At 47.5% G+C, this 18,465-nt stretch overlaps 1 protein-coding gene across 8 annotated transcripts in view; it reads right to left on the bottom strand.

Moving 5' to 3' along the window:
* Positions 1-18,465, bottom strand: part of IL1RAP (interleukin 1 receptor accessory protein) — a 45,769-nt gene continuing 27,304 nt past the window's right edge. For 6 of the 8 annotated variants that reach the window (XM_048076696.2, XM_048076699.2, XM_048076700.2 and 3 more), the window contains exons 5-11: positions 17,018-17,183; positions 16,003-16,074; positions 14,760-14,889; positions 13,990-14,138; positions 11,489-11,638; positions 10,671-10,814; positions 1-1,308 (exon numbers count right to left, since the gene is read on the bottom strand). In XM_048076696.2, coding sequence (XP_047932653.1) covers positions 599-1,308; positions 10,671-10,814; positions 11,489-11,638; positions 13,990-14,138; positions 14,760-14,889; positions 16,003-16,074; positions 17,018-17,183 — 1,521 coding nt within the window. In that variant the 3' untranslated portion in view covers positions 1-598. Of the gene's footprint in view, positions 1,309-4,208; positions 7,513-10,670; positions 10,815-11,488; positions 11,639-11,658; positions 12,774-13,989; positions 14,139-14,759; positions 14,890-16,002; positions 16,075-17,017; positions 17,184-18,465 lie in introns of those variants that run through there. The other 2 variants (XM_067002163.1, XM_067002164.1) reach the window with 2 other exon arrangements.

The following is an 18,465-nucleotide window of genomic DNA, read 5'->3' on the forward strand; positions in this document are numbered from 1 at the left end:
TTAAAGAACTCTGTTTTATTTAGAGAGGAGGAACTTAAAGGTTTTGACCAAGTTCTTTTAAACCACAGTGGATAAAGCACCATGCTGCATGGTACACTCCTGCGCAGCTGGGGCTCCTGATGAACTCAATTTGCAAAGTTTTGTTCTTATTTTGCAAGCCTCCACCTTTCCCAGACATTCCCACCAGGTGCACTGCTTCTGTGTCCATCCCTGCATCCCCGTACCCTTGCTTCCCTCCCACCCCGCCGGCGGGCCCTGCCCTCCCAGCAGCAGCCCTGCAGCCAACAAGACCACAGCTGGGGAAAAGAAACACCGGGGAGACGCTCAGGTGTGTTCAGCTCATGTTTGCCGTGTGAATTAAGCAGGACCCAGCAACACAGGCAGCACCCAGCCGCTGCTCTGTGCGTTGTCGCAGGTCCCTGGCTCAGATCGGCAGCAGCGAGACACCCCAGATGCTGCTGCAGTCCCCTGTGCCTGGCGGTGAGTGAGGCGAAGCAGAAAGACACCAAGTCAGCCTGCAATACTGCAAAAACATCTGATACAGTGAATTTCTGCCGTGGGCCCACCGCCTGTGGTGCCACCGAGCGCTGCCCCTTGGCTAGAGGACATAGAAGTCATTGTTGTTCGACAGGTCGCTGTACTGGCAGAGGGCGAGAGCAGGAGCCTGTGCGGGTGGGGGCTCGGGGCGACTGCTGCCCGGCCCCCCCTGTACCCCGGGCTTGCAGATCTGGGTCTCCCACCAGGGCTCTGCCACCGCCCGGTGCTTGCGCTTCAGTCTGCTGCTGCCATCACAGTAGGTCCCACAGCACCGGCAGGTCAAGAAGTGCTTGGCTCGGTGCTTGGCCTTCGGCGTGGAGGCCGCAGCCCTCCCCTGGGGCGCAAGGCCTGCGACCGTGGCACCCAGCGGCTCAGGCCGGCCTTTCAACCGGCTCCTTCTCCTCTGGACAGGGTCCGGGCTGATGTCGGACTGCGAGGAGCAGCTCTCGTTCCAGCCGGAGCCAGCACTCAGGCTCCGCAGGGGCAGGGCGAGCCGCAGGGCCTTCCAGAAGTGGGAGCCCGAGCGCTTGGACTTCTCCCCCTTCCAGGTGACGAAGGAGACGGACTCCTTCAGCTGGAGGATGCTGGGGTGGGTGCACTGCAGCGGCCTGTATTCCACCACGATGAGCTTGGTGGCGATGGCATTCTGGCACATGATGCCGAGCTTGAACTCCAGGAGGCTGATGCTCTTCTCTGTCAGGTAATCGGGACTCAGGACCACGATCATCCTGCGGCTCCTCTGAATGAAGTCGAACACTGCTTCAGTGGTATCTAAGAGCACAAGGGCGAGGAATTGGGGTGCACAGGGGTAGGGGAGTGGGAAGAGAAAAGCCAAAGGAAGCTGTTTGACGGCAAACCTGCACAGACACCCCCTCCCCTTCCCACTGAGGGGAGCCTGGCACAAACCCAGTGGATTTCCACTTGCCCACACTCCTGCCAGCCGGGACTGCAGGAGCAGTATCAGCATTTTTGCTTTGCAGTTAGCTTTTGAGAAGGCTGAAGTGGTAAATGAGAGGCCAGGAACAGCAGGATAAGCCAGGACCATACTCCAACTTCAGCACCGCACGGCACCACCACTGCCAGGCAAGGGCAGGAGCTTGCTAAAAGACAGGTCTTGGCTGGGGACCACCTGCCCACAACTCGGGCAGCCCTTTGCATCAAAGAGAAGCAATTGCCCCGTTGTGCCACTGCTCATGCTGCCGAGGTGGAGATCCACCTCCCTCTCATGCTGCTCATCCAGAAACAGAAGCCTCCAAATTTAGAAAGAGGAAAATGCCGGCTTTAAACATCTGCATTAGTTCCCCAAGTGTGATGGGGGGTGTATGAAAATACTGTCCTCCAAAACATTTCTTGGGGCTGGTTGCAGTTCGTAAAGCTCAGCAAGATGCTTGGCTGGAAGGGTGCCAGGCAAGGGCAGCATCTCTTTAATTATGAACATTGAAAAGCAGCAAACCCAAAGGATGTCCTTGGGGTTCTATCTATGGCTTGGGATGTGGTGAGCATATTGAAGGTGTCATGGCTAATGGGTGAGTGGCGGAAAGGATGGGAATTAATAAGGCTGTGGCACTTAGCAAATTAACTCCGGCTGATTAACAGAACGGTGAAACTTTAAAAGATAAGAGGTGGAAAGGCCACCCACTTACTGCATGCGGGGGCCTGAGATAGGGGCACCTGAGGACAAGGCGGTGCTGGAGCAGGGCAGGGTGAGAGCGCCTCGGGAAGAGCTGCGGTGGGGAGGAGAGCTGGCACTGCTGCTGCTGCTAAAGCAGCAGAGGAGCTAGGCAAAGGCAGGCAGACGAATCTCAGCAGCACCCAGCTCCCTTCTGCGAGCTGAGATTTATACACATAAAAATACCGCTCCTTCCATGTGGTGGCAATGCCTTTATTCTTGCAGCCCTTGGCCGTCTGTATCCTTACCTCATAGCTGAAGGTGCACTGCGTTGCACCTGAATGCATCTTATTTTAACACTCTACAAAGGAATACTTTTTCAAAGACGTGACTAGCTGTAAAACACATTGTCCCTAGATTATGTGGGGACCAAAGACTTGGGCTATGAAAAATGATTGAAAAATTAATATCCTTCTGGAGAAAGTAGGGCACTGTTTGGTTCTTTAATATAACACTGGAATTTGAATCAAACTATTTGGATTATTATTTTCTTGTGTAAAACGTTTGAGGGATTTTCCCCCTCCACACACACAAGTACAGGAAAACACTGATTCATTGAAACCAGAAGTAGATGATAAAGTCAGTTCTGTCAGAACTGTAACTGAAAGACGTGAAGCACTCTAAACACCCTATTTCAAAGGCACAAAGAATTGGCAGCAATCTCCCAATTTACTGAGTCCAGGCTTCATTCAAACCTTTCTGTAACTGATTGAGATCTATTTTGAAATCAGCCAAGCTTCAGCATCTTCTGAAAGAAAAAGCACCTTTGCTGGCTTGAAAGGTCTTTCTTTTTGAAACCAGAATCACAGAATCACAGAGGGATGTAGGCAGGAGCAGCCCCTGGGAGGTCACCTCTTCTACCCGCCTGCTCATAAAGAACAGGTTCAGTTAATGTGAATGACTACAAAACTGCTGAAATGAAATATTTTGATTGAGCTGACTGTGAAGGTTTCCTTTTTACCAGTTTAAGATTTGCAGCCTTTTCAGACTCAATGTTTTCTGGCAGCATAGACATTCAAATCCCTAAAGATATGTTTTGTTCCAGAGAATGGGATGCCTTTAGATGTGGCTGACCAGGGCAGTTTAGGATGTTCAGATTACAGTGTAATCCCAGCTCACAAAAACCATTGGGTGGCCATCTCACAGCATGCAGGCAGGGCGGTTCCTGCCAGTGTCACCTTCAGCACAGCACGGGACAGATAGGAACAATGCCGCAGGGCTCCAGGTAACAACAGAGCTGGAAATCCAATACTCTTGGCTATCTGCTCTCACTAAAAAATTTCCATCTTTACTACACAGTTATGAAGGACTTTGCGTATTTCTGTGGGATTGTGTCTGCACACCCCCAAGATGTAAAAGAGAATGTCAAGTCCCACAGATTTGTCCCAGCCCAATAAAAGCTGTGGGGTCACAGACACCACACCCCATAGACCCCAAATCCTTAGATCATCACAAATATTTGTTTTGCTGGTGGTCTGAAAGTTCAGGGCTCTTTCTGAACTTACCTGGTAGCATATGGTCAAGGGAAAAAGCTAAAAAATTGATTGGATAACAAAAAAATAAAAATAAATTCTCACCACCTTTTCTAGCCAACTACCTGGAAGGTGACGGGCAAAGAAGCCTAAGACTCAGTTTGATTTCAGTACTCAGGGCAGATTTTCAAAACTCTGGCTCATGGCTTACTCCCTCAAGCAAAGGGATGACGTTTCCTTCCCATCTTCCTATCTTGTGATTGTTCTTTGGTTCAGAGGCTTTCTGTGTGTGAATGTTGACTGCTGGGTGATATTTGAATGCTGTATGTCTCCACATTTCTGCCTTTGCAGCAGTGGTAATGCCTAAGGATCTGTACAGGTACATCATGAAACAGCCAGGAAAATCCCCCCTCTAAGGCAGCATCCCCAAATGGTGTTGATGCTGGGACTACACACAGTCATCCTTCTTTCACACCCATTTGCAGACATGATGGGGGGGGGAATGATACTCATGAGAAATGCACAAGGACTGAAATGCAAAAGTGAAAATGTTTTATTGAAAAGCAAAATAAAATAATACTGACACTTCACAGACCAAATAACACAAAGGCAAAAACGTACAGGAAAGAGAAGGGAAAACTCTGGAACAGCTGTAAGACATCAAATGGCATGGGGAGATAAATATTCTTTCCAATTCATGCAATGCTGTTCCCTCATGAAATAACAATGAGGAGCTTTGTATGAGCTGCATATTGATAAATGTTAGGTCACAGCAGGGAGACGCAAGCAGATGAATCAACTGAAACTGGACAGAGGCTGCGACGGAAGCCTCACACGGAAGCCACAGGTGGCACTGGATGGAATGGTTGGGTGTACCTGAGGGGCGTTTTCAGATCAGCATTACAACAGGGACTGGGGTCTATCCCTGGCCTGGCAGCTCCCAGTGAAGCCCACGGTGATGCTCCTGGGGCAGCAGCACCAGAACCAGCGCTCCTCAGGCCCCCTTCCCACCACTGCATCTTCTGCCTGGTGGGTGCTCTGCGGACGTCTCTCAGTAATCCTCTTCTGGGGTTGCAGTGGCACCAAAAGGCACTGCTGTGAATGCCAGGAAGAGACCTAGCCCATCGCTTATTTGGAAAACTGAACAAAATCAGCATAATAAATGAAGTGGATTTTATTTCCTAAAATAATCAGACCTACTGAAACATCAGCAGATCTCTTGGTACCTCAGCCAAAAGCATGGTGTGATGTGGTGAGGTCTGGGATGTTAATTGAATTTACGCATATTTTTGAGTTAATTTTTTAACAATCAAACTGGAATCTAACGCAGTCCTGCTTTGGCCTCAGGGCCTTCCCTCTGCCTGCAGATCTGGCAGCTGATTACAAGGATGCTGAAATCACTGAAGCAAAGGGGAAGCTGGGCAAAATAATGCTGCTGCAAAGGCTTCTCAAAGCTTAGCATGGCCCTGGGTGGTACTTCATCCAAATGAAGCTTTCTGGAGTGTGGGAAGCAGCTCTGCCCCTCCACAGACAGCCTCAGGAAAAGGCTCACTGACAGCAAAGCTTTGATGCGCTCTGAGCAGACGAGGAGCTCCACAACATGTAGTGAGGCTGACTGCAATTTTTCACTTGCTTAAAGCAAAGCTTTTTTGGGGGTGGAGGAGAAGAGTGGGTAAGGGATGGAGAGGGAAGTGAGAAGAAATTGCTACGTGTTCCACGTTTGTACAGTACCTTCCCCAATGACATGGGCGGCTGGGGCTGCCAGCTGCCCCAACATACTTATTATTAATCACAAGATGCTACGAGCAGAGCGTTTTGCTGATGTCAGGACTCAGACCCACACCATTGAGGTTGGGCTGCTCACCAGGACGCCCTCAAACCCCACTGAGTGAATAGTGCATAGACTCCACATCATAGTGCTTTTTAATGCCATTCACAATGGCTACACTTCACCTGCTGGACACCAGCAGAGTGAAAGCATGAGTCAGAGGTGACTCAGGAGTAACCATTATCTACAAAAGATAAGCATGCACATAGCGTGCGTAGTGCTGAATTCCACAATTAAGTGAGAAGGCCCTTGGATGGGGAGCTACAGGAGTGCAGGCACCCCTGGAGCTTGTAGTATTATGTGAATACGTTGTGAACAACAGTACCAGTCAATGCCAGGGTCCCACTGTGCTTTGGTCTGTCCTACAAGGGAGGGGACACCCCCATCCTTGCTTTGAAAGGCCTGTCGGCTGGGGGTTAACTCACCACATCTTTTCCCATGCCTGCTGCCTTCTGTTGAAGCAAGGACTGGTACTCAGTGGTTTCCATTTTGTGCAAAGGTTGCAGAAACTGAGATACATGCTTTGTTCTGCAACTCTGGTTTGGAAACAAGACAGGTGGAGGTTCTGTAAAACCAAGGCTAGTTTAAACCTCAGCCCCAAATGATGAACAGTGATGCTGTTCACACCTGGGCAGGGCACACCAAGTCTTAGCCAGCTGGACAGAGCCTTCGGTAAGCTCAAATAAGTTTGCAGGGCTCCCTGGGGAGTTGGGCATATATCCAGTGTCATCCCAGAGTCCTCAGCAGCACCCTACACAACGCTTTCCCCCAGCCAGCAGCTCAAAGACAGCAGGCAGGTTCAGTAGTATATCGGGGATCCTTGCAGTGCTTGTGAAGTCCCTGAGTTTACGCTACAAAGAAGCATCTCTCAGACATGCTCCATGGCCTGTGCTAATGAGAGATTGTCCCTGGATTATGAGCATTACAGCCCTGAAGGATTTAGGATACTTGGAAGACTGCAGTGCCCTAGAGATGGCCCACTTGTTAGTAGAAATGCTACAATACAAAAAGCACCTAGCAGAGCTTTTTAAAAAAAAAATTGCTACTGTATCAGCAATTTCACATTGCCAAACTACCTGAATGCATCTGCTCCTATAAAAATGCAGGGGAAAAAACATGAGGAGCCTTAAGAGTTTATGCTTTCCCCACCAAAGCAGAAATCTGTGGTCCTACCACAATCAGGACTAGAGGGCAGGGACACACATGAAAGGCTCTATTTTGGAGACACCAGTTAAGTCGCGCCCCATGCTCTGCTATGGGGACCAACAACCAGGAAGGAGCAAAGCAGCCCTGCACTAGAAGCTAAGGAATGCCCAAGAGGAACAGGGTGGAAGAGTACTGGCCTGTAAAAATGCCATGCTACCACAAGGTGCTAGCTGCACCCCACCCCAAGAGCCCAAATTCAGACTGAGACCAGGGATTGTGCAGGGATTGCACACAAAGGTGTGCCATTTGCAGAGAGGTGGTGTGTGCAGTCTGGTCTTTCTACTGCCAGGGCAGTAGAAAAGCTGCAGAGAAGCATACCCATCTTCTGAAATGCCCAGGACCTTTTTTTTTTTTTTTGCCTTTCATGGCAAAACCTGAGCTCCTTCCCACCCCCCAGCCTAACTTTTTTTTGTTTTGTGTTGTTTTTTGTTTGCTTTTTTGATGGTGTCAAACATATGAGGGGTCTTTCCCATGAAGGCTTGAACTTGTAGCAATTTTTTTTACTGGCATTTCCACCTGCAGCTGCTTCCAGAACCTGACCTTTGGGAACTTGGATTTCTCGCCTTTCCATTTAATGATAGTCAAGGCTGCCTTGGCCTGCTTCAGCTCCTTCACTGTGCTCTTCTTGATGGCTTTGTACTGCACTAGAATGACTTTGATGTTGCCCTTGGAGGCCATATTCTCTAGACCAGCCTTGAGCTCCAGCAGGGCCTGTGTCCCCTGTGAGACGTAGTTGGGGCTCAGGACAACAAGCAGGCGTTGGCTTTTCTGGATGAAGCTCAGGGTTTCATCTGTGACAACTGGGAGAAAGAAATATCAAGGTGGTTAGTGACGGCTGAGAACACACTGCTGACCTGGAATCACGCTAGCAGATCTCTCTTGAAGAGGACAAAATCCCTCAGAGGCTCTCTCCAGAGATTACGCTGGTGTTTCCCAGTCCTACAAGGGATTTCAGGTAGGTCCCTCCTACTCCATGGCTGGCACCCCCTGCCCACAGAGGGACATCTATTCCCAGCCCCAGGCTGCCTGCAGATGTGTTTCTTCTTCTCCATGTCCTACAGAGGAAGTGCCTGATGTAGCTACATCTGGAAGGTGCTGTTCTGGCAGCACCTGATGCTACAAGGATGCCATCTGGCATGAGAGCTTTGGAGGGTCAGATTTAGCTTTGGTCTAGGGACAGTGGGAAAAGAGGCTCCCTGGAGCAAAGCAGGAGAATCACCAGATGGACAACACAGGACCTCAAGTAAAAGACTCGACCTGAACAGGCACCAGGAAGCCAGCATGCCTGCACTTATCAGGAAGATGTCCAGAATGATTCAGGGTAATAGGGTAATCCCTTTGCTCCTCTCGCCTCAGTTTCCCACAACAAATACGTACAATAAGTACCTACACTCACCCTAAGCAGCCTCAAAGGTTAATTTACTTTGGCAATATTGTCATCCTAACTAGTGATACTCATCCAGCTGTTCCTGCTGTTGTCATTGATGAAACCAGATTTGAGTGTTTCTAAGAGCGACAAGTAAAACATTCAGAGGACTTTTAATGAAGTGTCCAAAAAATGACAGCCTCAGAGCATGACATGGTAACTGTATCCTCTTTGATTTTCTAAAACCTGCAGGTAAATTGTCCTTAGACACCTTTCTGTAATTAATGTGAAAATCCTTTGCAAGTGTGAATTCCAGTGCTCACACGCTCTGCTGCAGGATCTCCCACACTTCATTGACAAGGGAATGCTCTTGACTGGTCAGAAAATACAACGGAGAATAAAACAATACTGACAGGCAACTTCATTTAGCTGTCAAGCACATTTGATTAATTCCTGTCAGCAAACTCAGAGGATAATCCATCTCCCACTGTTTCTCCATCAAGGACAACATAACTCTACCTATGACACAGATGTACACTCCAGAGGCATGACACCAGCTGCCAAAAGCTATTTCCTGGCCTGCCGTGCTTCTTCAAGAAGATTAATCAAATCCCAGCTCAGAAGCAACAGGGAAGCCCCAGCAGTGTTGCATACAGAGCAAGGACGAGCCACCACAGCCGAGCTGGGGAGTGCTGGTTCGTGGAGCTCTCTGGATTGAGGCCAGCAGCACCCACTGTGTGATGGTGAAGGCAAGGGGGCCCAGAAGAGCTGTGCTGGGAGGAAAACGAGACTGTCCAAAGGGAAAGGATGGAAAGAAGTGGAAGAGTGGAACAGAAAGGACATGGATGTCTGGAGGAACAACTAGTGGGAATAAGTCTGTCTGCTCAGCCAGCAGTGGATCTGCAAAACCCAGAGAAACCATCAGGCTGCCTGGTACAGCGTCTCTCCCTTTCGCAATCCCATGTCTGTGCACAAGGGAAGAAGCACCAGACTAGCATCTGTCCATTCTGCCTTCCTAATGATCTGGCAAACCTTTCATGTCAAGTAGTATCCAGCATTTACTCAACTATTGATCATTTACAGTACAAGGTAAAGTGTCCTTCTTGCAATCCCCCCTTCAGCAGCCCTGCTCTGGGGTTTTGTCATGCCAGAACTGCTGCTCCCCAGGCCTCTGCTGCGAGCAGCCAGCAGCAAGGAGCACAGTTTGGTGGGCAATGCTGAGGGCAGCAGGGCTACAGACAGCACCGCTAACGGGCTACATACAGCACCGCTAACAGGCAACATTTGCAGCACTCCCAGAAGACTTGCAAACTAAAGTTTCTTTGTGCAGCTGGTGAATACACTTCTGGCATACAGCAATCTTGCATAGCAGAGAGGTAGAATAAACTCTGTCAGTGCCAGATTAACCAGCCTTGGGTGTGAGAGCTTGCAAACCTGCTCTGAGCCTGGAACAAGCATCGAGAGCCTAGGGGGTGACCTGCCACCTCATCCAGGTGCTCTCTAGAGTGAGCACCCTCAGGATTACAGCTGCCTCCCTTCCCGCTGAGGCACCTGTACTTAACTGCCCTCAAACTTAGAGGTGCTGTGCCCTGGCAGTGATCTAGGAGAAAGAAGAAAGGACCTCAAACTGCTTCTGCTCTGTCTCACAGCTGGGCTAGGATTCTGCCAATCCACCCTGCCCTTTCCAGAAGAGGCTCTAACAGACTCGGTCTGCACAGGTTCTGACCATTGGGGTCCAAACCCAAGGCCCATGAATTCAAAGGTTCTGCACTGACAATAGCTCAGTCTTTGAAATCTTAGTAGGCATCAGGGCTCATACATCCAACCCCTTGCTCTGGGGGGTTGTAATGGTATGTTTATCTGGAGAGCTTCACAAAGTTCCATTCCTGGTGACTCCTGTATCCCTTTAGCATACACTGTCTAAAACCTTAGTGCATGATTTAGCTTGAGACAACAAAATAAAACACTCCATCTTAATGAAGAGATGAGTGTCACTACATGCAAAGTATTCTTAACCATAGCAACTAATTTTACGCTATGTTAGACACAGACTTTCTAATTAACAAGGGTGAGTGGGAGGCCTCCTGGGAGGGCACATTATCTTCTCACTGATGCTGGAACAGTGCTCCCCACACCTCCCTGAAGCGAACACTCCTGGTTTTTACAGGTGCTCACCAACACCCTACGCGAGCTACCAGTCTGGCCCAGGATCACATTCCCCTCTCTTTTCTTTCTAGCCTTGACTTTGTTCCCCCTTTCTTAAGACAACTCAGAGGTTTTCTGTGAAGGTCAGTGGACTGGTTCTTTCATGTTGATAGATTGACAACTCCTGCACATCACTTCTGGAGAGAGCAACTGAAACAATCAACATACACCACTTTCACATAGAAGCCTTTCTGGTGGCTTGGAGCACCTGATGTTGTAATGTGAAGCAAAAACATTAGAAGATACCAACAAGAGATTGTTCTCAGAGATGGGGAAAAAATATAGAAGTTAGTATGGAAAGACCAACTCCTATCAATTTTCAGTACCTTAAAGACGAATAAAGAAGAGAGGATGTGCATGGAGCACAGCCCCCTGTGAAATACTCACTTCCCCCAGGGAGGCTGTCTCTGTCGAAGATACACAGCTTGTACCCAAACTCGTTCTCCAAGACTCCCCGCAGCGTCAGCAGCACAAATTCCTCCTCCTCCGCATTGCGTGCATAGGACACATACACATCGTACTCCTTCCCGTCTGAGCGTTGGGAATGCAGGGAAACACAAACAGCAGAAGAGACACTTGTGATACTGTGCATGCTGAGCCTTTGACTTGCTTCAGAGGAAAAGCAAATACAAAGGCTCACTTTGAGCTGAGGTACTGGAGGTACACATCAATTTCCATAGCTATGAGACAGCAGTGCTGCCTTTGACTGCTCACCCTGAGCACGTAGGCATCCAGACACCATTGGGTTGCTGTAGGCACCAGACTGCAGCAATCTGACTACCCCATTCTGTCCAGCATCCTTGTCTTCTTTCACCTCTGACACTGCTTCCTCCCATTGCTGCCTACTTATACGGGCAATCCCACCAGACAGGCTTGCACCCTGCCTATGCTCTGAGAGCCACAGCACCCCCTTGGCAGGTTCACACAGCAAGCAGTGGGTCCTCAAACACCCTACTCATCCTACAGGGGAAGGAATCCCAGCTCAGAGTCTCTTAAGATGGATTCCTGGTAGCACAAGGAAGCTGTGGAAAAACTGAAGGCAGATGAGTGATTTCCAGACCCTGTACTTCAGGTGTTTAATTATCTCATCCTTTTGGATGCCTTCCTACATTTTAAAGTGATTTGCTCCCGATTCATGAATCCCTACATAAGGGTCACTAGAGAAACCAGGGAATTACTTACTTTGTAAGCCCTTAACTTCTTACCTAGAACCGTTTCATCTGTTCCAAAATGAGCCCGATAGAAGAGGACCATTTCCAGCCAGTAGACGTGATAGACAACGATCAGCACAACAACGAGCAGGATAGTTGCTCCCAGTCCACAGGCCAGCTCCACGGTGTACTTCGGTGCTATAACTGGGTTCAAAACAAAAGAACAGGTCTGATTTACCAAGCAGGCTGGGCCCTCAGCTAAGTAGGAACAAGCTTGTATCACATGTAGCCAAAACACCGACCCTTCAGAGGAATATGGCCAAGCCAAGACTTTTCTGGCAGGACACGTGGTGGCTGGCCACCCAGGTGTCCCCACTCTGGGTTACCAGGTCTGGTTGGGCTAGCAGGGCAAGTCAAAGCAGCACAGGCTGGGCTTCTGCCTCTGAGCACAACCCTGGGAGCAGCTGGATGGTAGAATGACCTGTACATGGACATCACCTGTACAGTCCAAAGACAGCTCATACAGCTCATGCACATGATCCTCTGAGCGTGAGGATATGCAGCTTCTAAGGGCAACAGAACTGCACTTACTTCTAGGAGAGCCAGCTAAAGCTCATCTGCAGCAAAATAAAGGCAGTGGCCATTGCTTTCCCTCCCCATCACACGTACACATTTCTTGTGTCTTGTCCCTGACTGATAGCAAGGATATAAACTAGCCACAACTGATTGTTTCCAATCAGGAAAGGAGAATCAGAGTTCATACCAAAAAAGATTAAACGTTTGCAAACAAACAGGACAACCTGTGGGCATCGAGCCACAAGATCACAGCCCTCCCCTGCCCACCCCCAACTCATACAGCATCTGTCATGCCACTGCTGTTTCTTTGTATTAAGGGCATAAAATAAAACTGTATCCCTGGGCAACTCAAGTTCATATGGTGATTCAGGTGGCAGCTCACATGCACACTGACAAACTGGATGATAGAAGAACAGCAGTGAGTACAAACATCATCACATTCGAAGATTAAGTTTCTAATGAGACTTAATTACCAGCAAGAAAACACAAGGAATTTAACAAGTTTCATTAGGTGATGAGCAAAAGTGCATGAGGATGAAAGGGAAAGCATCCGGAAAAATCAGGAAACATATATAACCTAATGTAATAAAATAGCTGGAGCCAAAATATATAGCAACTTGCTAGAAACTGGAAGGCGAGTGGTGAGGGGTTAGGTTCTAGACTGCTTGGCAGCATTCCTATGTACAGTGGGGTGGATGGTCTGCAGTGAGCTTAGCTTAAGATTGTTCTGCCAACAGTGGTCACAGCTGGTCCTTGCAATTTGCTGTGGAACAAAGAAGAAAGGAGGTGTGGTGAGTAACAAGGTCTGCTCAGAACAAACCCAACCTCAACTGCTGCAGGAGCAGCAGAAGCATATGGAGGAAGAGAGAAGATAGTGCAGATCAGTCCACTAGAAACAGCATTTAGGCACTGCTGTATACAGAAAGAATTTGAAGGCTCTAGAATTATTTCTGCTACATGTACCAATATTGTCATCCCAGAAGAATTAGGGATGAAGGGTGAATGCACTAGCAGACTGCTTCAGCCTTTCAGTTCTGTGTTGGGACTACTGTTCCCTCCTAATGGTTCAGGAAAGGTCTGTCTCAAGGAGGACTAAAAAAGTAAAAGAGGACAAGGACTAAGAAGGATGAGAAAGAACACTGAGTAAACACATCTGTGAGCCTTTCCATGCTAACAGGGAAGAGTGGGAGGAAGGTGGTATTTAGCATGATCTATACAAGGCAGAGTAGCATCTCATATAGGAAAGGGGAGGTCTGACCCACAGCAAGCAGGTGTTGAATCTCTAGATGAGGTTGATAAGGAGGCAGAAATATCCGCCTTACTCAGGAAACTTCATATACCTGTGGTGAAGGCATGGTTCTTATTACTCAGAGACGGGTCTGTGAAACAGGAAAAATGCCTTTGACGAAAGATGTAGGAAAAAACACACTCTGAACAAAGCTTGAGCAGAGCTGGATCAGTCCATACCAGTCACGCAGAGACGGTTGTATCTAGACTGGAGCATCATCACAGTAAGAAATAAAACCTCAGAGCATCATGCTCAGAACGCCTCACTCCCTGTGCAATATCACAGAGTGCAGCTTGCCTTCTGCAGGTTGCCAACGGGTAGCTGTTGCATCAGACAAAGCCCTCACACAACAAAGTGATCTAAAATCATTTCAAACAGCCTGTTCCCCTTGGGTCTGCATCAATTGAGGTACTCAGATGGGATGAGAACAGTTCTGCCCCTCCCTTTTCCCCCCAGACACTTGACCATGGCATGGGAGTGTGACATGTAGACTTTGCTCCCCACCTCTAAGAAGAAATGCACTATGAGCAGCAACAATACATTTATGCATAAAGAGTAGCGTGTGTTGGGGAAAAAAGGCCTGAGCAAATTATTTGTTCCCCTACTGTTTTGCAAGGTAAGGTTCAAGGCTGGACCAACAACCCAGCCTGAGCACGCCTCATTTCACAACTACGCTCTGCAAGTGCTTTACCTTTCATGCGCACTATGGCCTGGCTATAGGTCTCCCCTCTGGCATTTCTGGCATAGCAAGTGTAATTTTGTTTCAAGTCTTCTGGTGTGGCTTTTGCAACTGTTAGAGTCCTTATGATAGTTTTGTCTTCAAAACGTCCAATAATTTCACTGCAAGAGAAGAACTAGAGTATTACACACATGAAACTGCAGTGAGTTCTTACTGACAAATACTCCTTTCCTGATGTAACTTATTTGAAAAGGCACCTAAACTGATATTTATAAATTGAAAGATACTTCAGATTTTAATGCAGCTGCAGCTATTCCTTTATCTGATTTTTTTTTAACCTGATTACAGTTTTTCCCTTTGCTTTTTTTTCTGCAAGCTGATCAGGCAGTGATTGCCTTCCACATCTAATTCAGCACCCAACAAATGGGTTTCTGAAGCTCATTTGGGTTTTTCACATAATTGCATTTCTCTCTATTCCCCCTAATCAATACTATGCATAATACTATATATCTGTTTTCAGCCTCTGTCTCTTGAAACATTATCGTTTACGCTATTACAGAGCATTCCTCTAAACAGAGTTGTGTCTGCCCCTGTTTTAGAAATCCGACAGTACCATCAGCTGTTTGTGCTGCTACCAGGACCTGAATAAGTGATGATGTGAACCTGTAGACAAAGGCAGCTCTAGCAGGGCTATGGTAGTGTCACACATCTGCACCCACACTCCTCTGTGGGACGCAGGAGGGGGTTAGACACAAGCCAAGGCTGACATTACTGAGTGTTACCTTTGTGTGACTTTTATCTTGGGGTCCATGATGTCATCTGTGTTTTTCCCATCTATGGTCCACCACACCTCAGTCCGGGAGTCCTTCAGAAAGGTGAAGAAGACCTCACAGGACAGAACAAGATCATCTCCTGGGAAGAAAGGACCACAGTGAAGTATTGCAAAGCAGGAACAGCACCACAGTGACTTCTGAGCTTCCCAGTGACCCTACCAACTTGAGCTCTGCCTCCCTTTCAGGAGGCATTGAGGCCAGCACACCCTTTCAGACTTTTAACTGTTGAAAATCCTGGACACATTGACTTGTGACAGACAAACAGGAAAAATTATTCTGCTTTCCTAAATACTTCAGAAACTTCTTGACTGCATCAAGTGATCCACCCAATGAGAGGTGCTCCACGCCAACCACTTCTTGGAAAGCTTAGCAGTGCTAATAGTCCCCCCTGCATAGGGGGGAGAGACACCTTAAAGAGAAGCATTTTGGTGTGGAAACACTTGTTCAGGCACTTCACTTCCCCCCAAGATCAGGCTTGGGAGCCTGAATATCGTTGTGATCAGCCCATACATGGCTTTGTCTCAGAGAGACAGTGGGAGAAGTCTGATCTTCTCAGACAAGAAGCACTGCTTTAAAGTGAAGACTCCACTGCTAATCATCATCATCAGCATGGCATTTATTACAGCAGTGTAACGGGACATGATCCATTCAGTGTAGGGAATTGCTCCAAAGAGCTGTCAGTCTAAACAGATGGGGTGGGGGAAGTGGTGTAATACCCCATTACACAATGCTGTAAGGCCAGCAAACAGAGAGCTGTCATTAATTAGGAAGTAACCAGCCAAAAGGGAGAAGAGATGAGCAAAGAAGTGGCCAGAAGGCTGAAACCACTATGTGCTGAATAAAGGAGGGTTGGAGCAAACCACAGCCAGGGACAGGGCTGATACAAAGTCCTACAGGAATTTCTCTATGCAGCTGAGGGTCCTCCATTTCATCTGCTTCTGCAGCTGCGCCAGTTTGCTGGAGTCCTCTATCTCCATGCCTGATTATTTAAAAAAAATAAAATCTGTGTGCACAAAAACTTTAAAGCTGTGCTCTCCTATTCAGTCATGGAGAACTGACACCCCACACCATCTGCCAGACAGCCTGTGGCAGCTTGAGTGCTTGGCGAGGGGAAGCACTGGGAAAGCAGCTGAAGAGCCTCTGTGTGCCCAGCTGGCCATGCCTTCCCATCCCTGCAGGCATTGCAATTTACCTGCTTCCAGTTCGTAGATGACTTTCTCATTTGGAGACGTGAATTGTGGTGGCAAGGCCTTGTTCGGAGACCCTGTGGGAGAAGAACAGATAGGCCCCCCATCAGAAGCTTTGTGAGAAGTGTCGTCCTTGCAGCCTTGCTTGTGAAGCCCTTCTGCTCTGGAGCACATCACAAATTTGATGATAACACCATCCTGCTGCAGAGTTTTGCACAAAAAGAGATCTAATCCTAGTTCCCAAACAGACCCAAACGTTGATGCTCCTTCAAGGTTCAAGTAAGTCTAGATACAAGGTGTGGACTTCTCAAATCAGAAGAGCCCATGCTCCTCTGAATACTCAGCATCTCAAATTACAACGTATCCCAGAAATTCTTTTTATTTCTGCTCCTAACAAATAAACAATTTATTGTCCTAAGCATTCAATTCTGCTCTTAAAGCAGTAGTTGTCATGGAACTCAGCACGTGCTCTACTGTTCACGAGGTCGTTAAGCTCCATCGACAATTCACTTGCAGGCAGGCTGAGCCCTTGACCCTGGCACAGACTTGTCCAAGCACTAGGCTGGGTAGCTGGAATCATGTCTGACTGACTAGCACTCAACCTCAGCACACAAGGCTTTGAGGTTGCAAGAAGACTGGGGCAAGTTAGCTATTTTGGGACATCAAATAATGATGAACAGAGGGCACTGGAGACAAAAATGAGCAACAGTGCCAGGGCAATGCACTCACACGCCAGCAGAGGGTACCCCTGACCATCTCATGGGCTGTACCTCACCAGCCTAAGCCCGGCCACCCTGTCCCTCTGTTTTTCAGGGCATGGGACATGATGGTGGGTAGGACCTCCAGCGTGACATGCCCTGGACAGTCACAGGAGACTGAGCCCAGCGAGCAAAAAGAGGTCAGTTGGGTAATGCCGACTGAACACAACCACAAACAAATCCAGTGACAGGCTTTTCTAGCCATTTTCACCGCTTCTGGTGTTATCCACCTGCAGCTTACACTTCTAAAAGTCATTCTTACCCACCACCTTCATCATTACAGTTCTGGTGAGATTATACGTTCTTCCGTGGTCCTTGAATGTCACAATGCAAGTGTAATTCCCTTCGTACGCACTGCGGACAATGCTAATGACAAGCTTCGGCCCTTGGGGGTATCGGTTGTTGAAGCCATCCACCAACTTGCAGGTCTAGTGTCAAGCAGAAAACAACATTTGTGCTTTGGGACTCAAAGAGATACTGGTTTATATCCCCACTAAGAATATTTGTTTTGGGACTATTGATATAATACTTGGGCATATGATATAGGTCAGACCTAAATGCCATGAACCCTGAAACACAAACTAGTACATTCACCTTGAAAACGAGGTGATGAAACAGATGGCCCTAATGGTTTTATCCCACCTAAAAATATAGAGGATTTCAAAGACAAATCTAGTTCTGATCTAGAAGTGCATTTGCAATCAAGGTGAACACCTCAGCAGAGTGAAGAGAGAAAGCAGGAAGAGACAAGAAAATGATGATGTACTCACAAATTGATACTCACACTAAAGGACATGTCCCAGTTGATGTCAGCATCTCTAACTCTTTCGGGACTAATCACACTACCCTGACTGACATCAGCTGAGAATGAGGCCCCTGCATTGGCAACTGACAAATGAGAATATATGGTACAGAAACCTTACTAACTCTTCTCTTTCTGTCAGAGAGGGCAGGAAACCTTGGCCAACTACCAAGCTAGAGATCCCTTTTCAGGAAGGGGTTATGCAGATGACATCTTGATTGTCATAAAACTCAAAGATATACACATTTTCTAAGAGATTATTTCTGAATGGTACGTTTCCAAATCAGATATATCTTAATGGGGCAGCTTAAGACAGGGGTCATATACCATTCTTAATGGTTTTTATTAGGCATAGGATGACTTGCTACCTAAAAAATGACTTCCATGGGGCTTTTTGTTTCATTCTGCTAATTGATTGTTGAGATGTGAATTTCAATGAACAGTACAAGTAAAGCATTTCAACTACAAGAGTGAAACTGCTCCTCTTGGCTACAAACCTAAGTTCTTCCTGAAGGGTTTAGAGTTTGGGATTCTTTAACTTTTTATTTTTTTCTTTTCAATAGCAGATATATTTGTTGCCAACTTTTTTTTTACTATTAAATTTGCTCATACAGCACCTTCTACCTTGAAATCTGAAAGTGCTTTACAAAGCTGCCAGAGAATTCAGTCCCATACCCTCTGGCTGTGCACCCCCTGAGAATTTCTTTTTCTCTCTTGACTAAAGGCATCCATCTAGAAAAAAGCACTGGAGGTCAAAATCTAATAAAATTAAGCAGTAGTTGTGTAGGCAAGTGCCTGAGGATAGCTGGAAACAGCCTAATTATCAGAGCAGAGGGCAGTAGGAATGTCTCCATCTTCAGAAAAGAAGTCTGCCAAATTATGGCAAACAGGGCATCCATGGTCCTTGC

This window comes from Anser cygnoides, chromosome 9 (assembly GCF_040182565.1).
Source record: "Anser cygnoides isolate HZ-2024a breed goose chromosome 9, Taihu_goose_T2T_genome, whole genome shotgun sequence".
In the NCBI taxonomy this organism is placed as follows: Eukaryota; Metazoa; Chordata; class Aves; order Anseriformes; family Anatidae; genus Anser; species Anser cygnoides.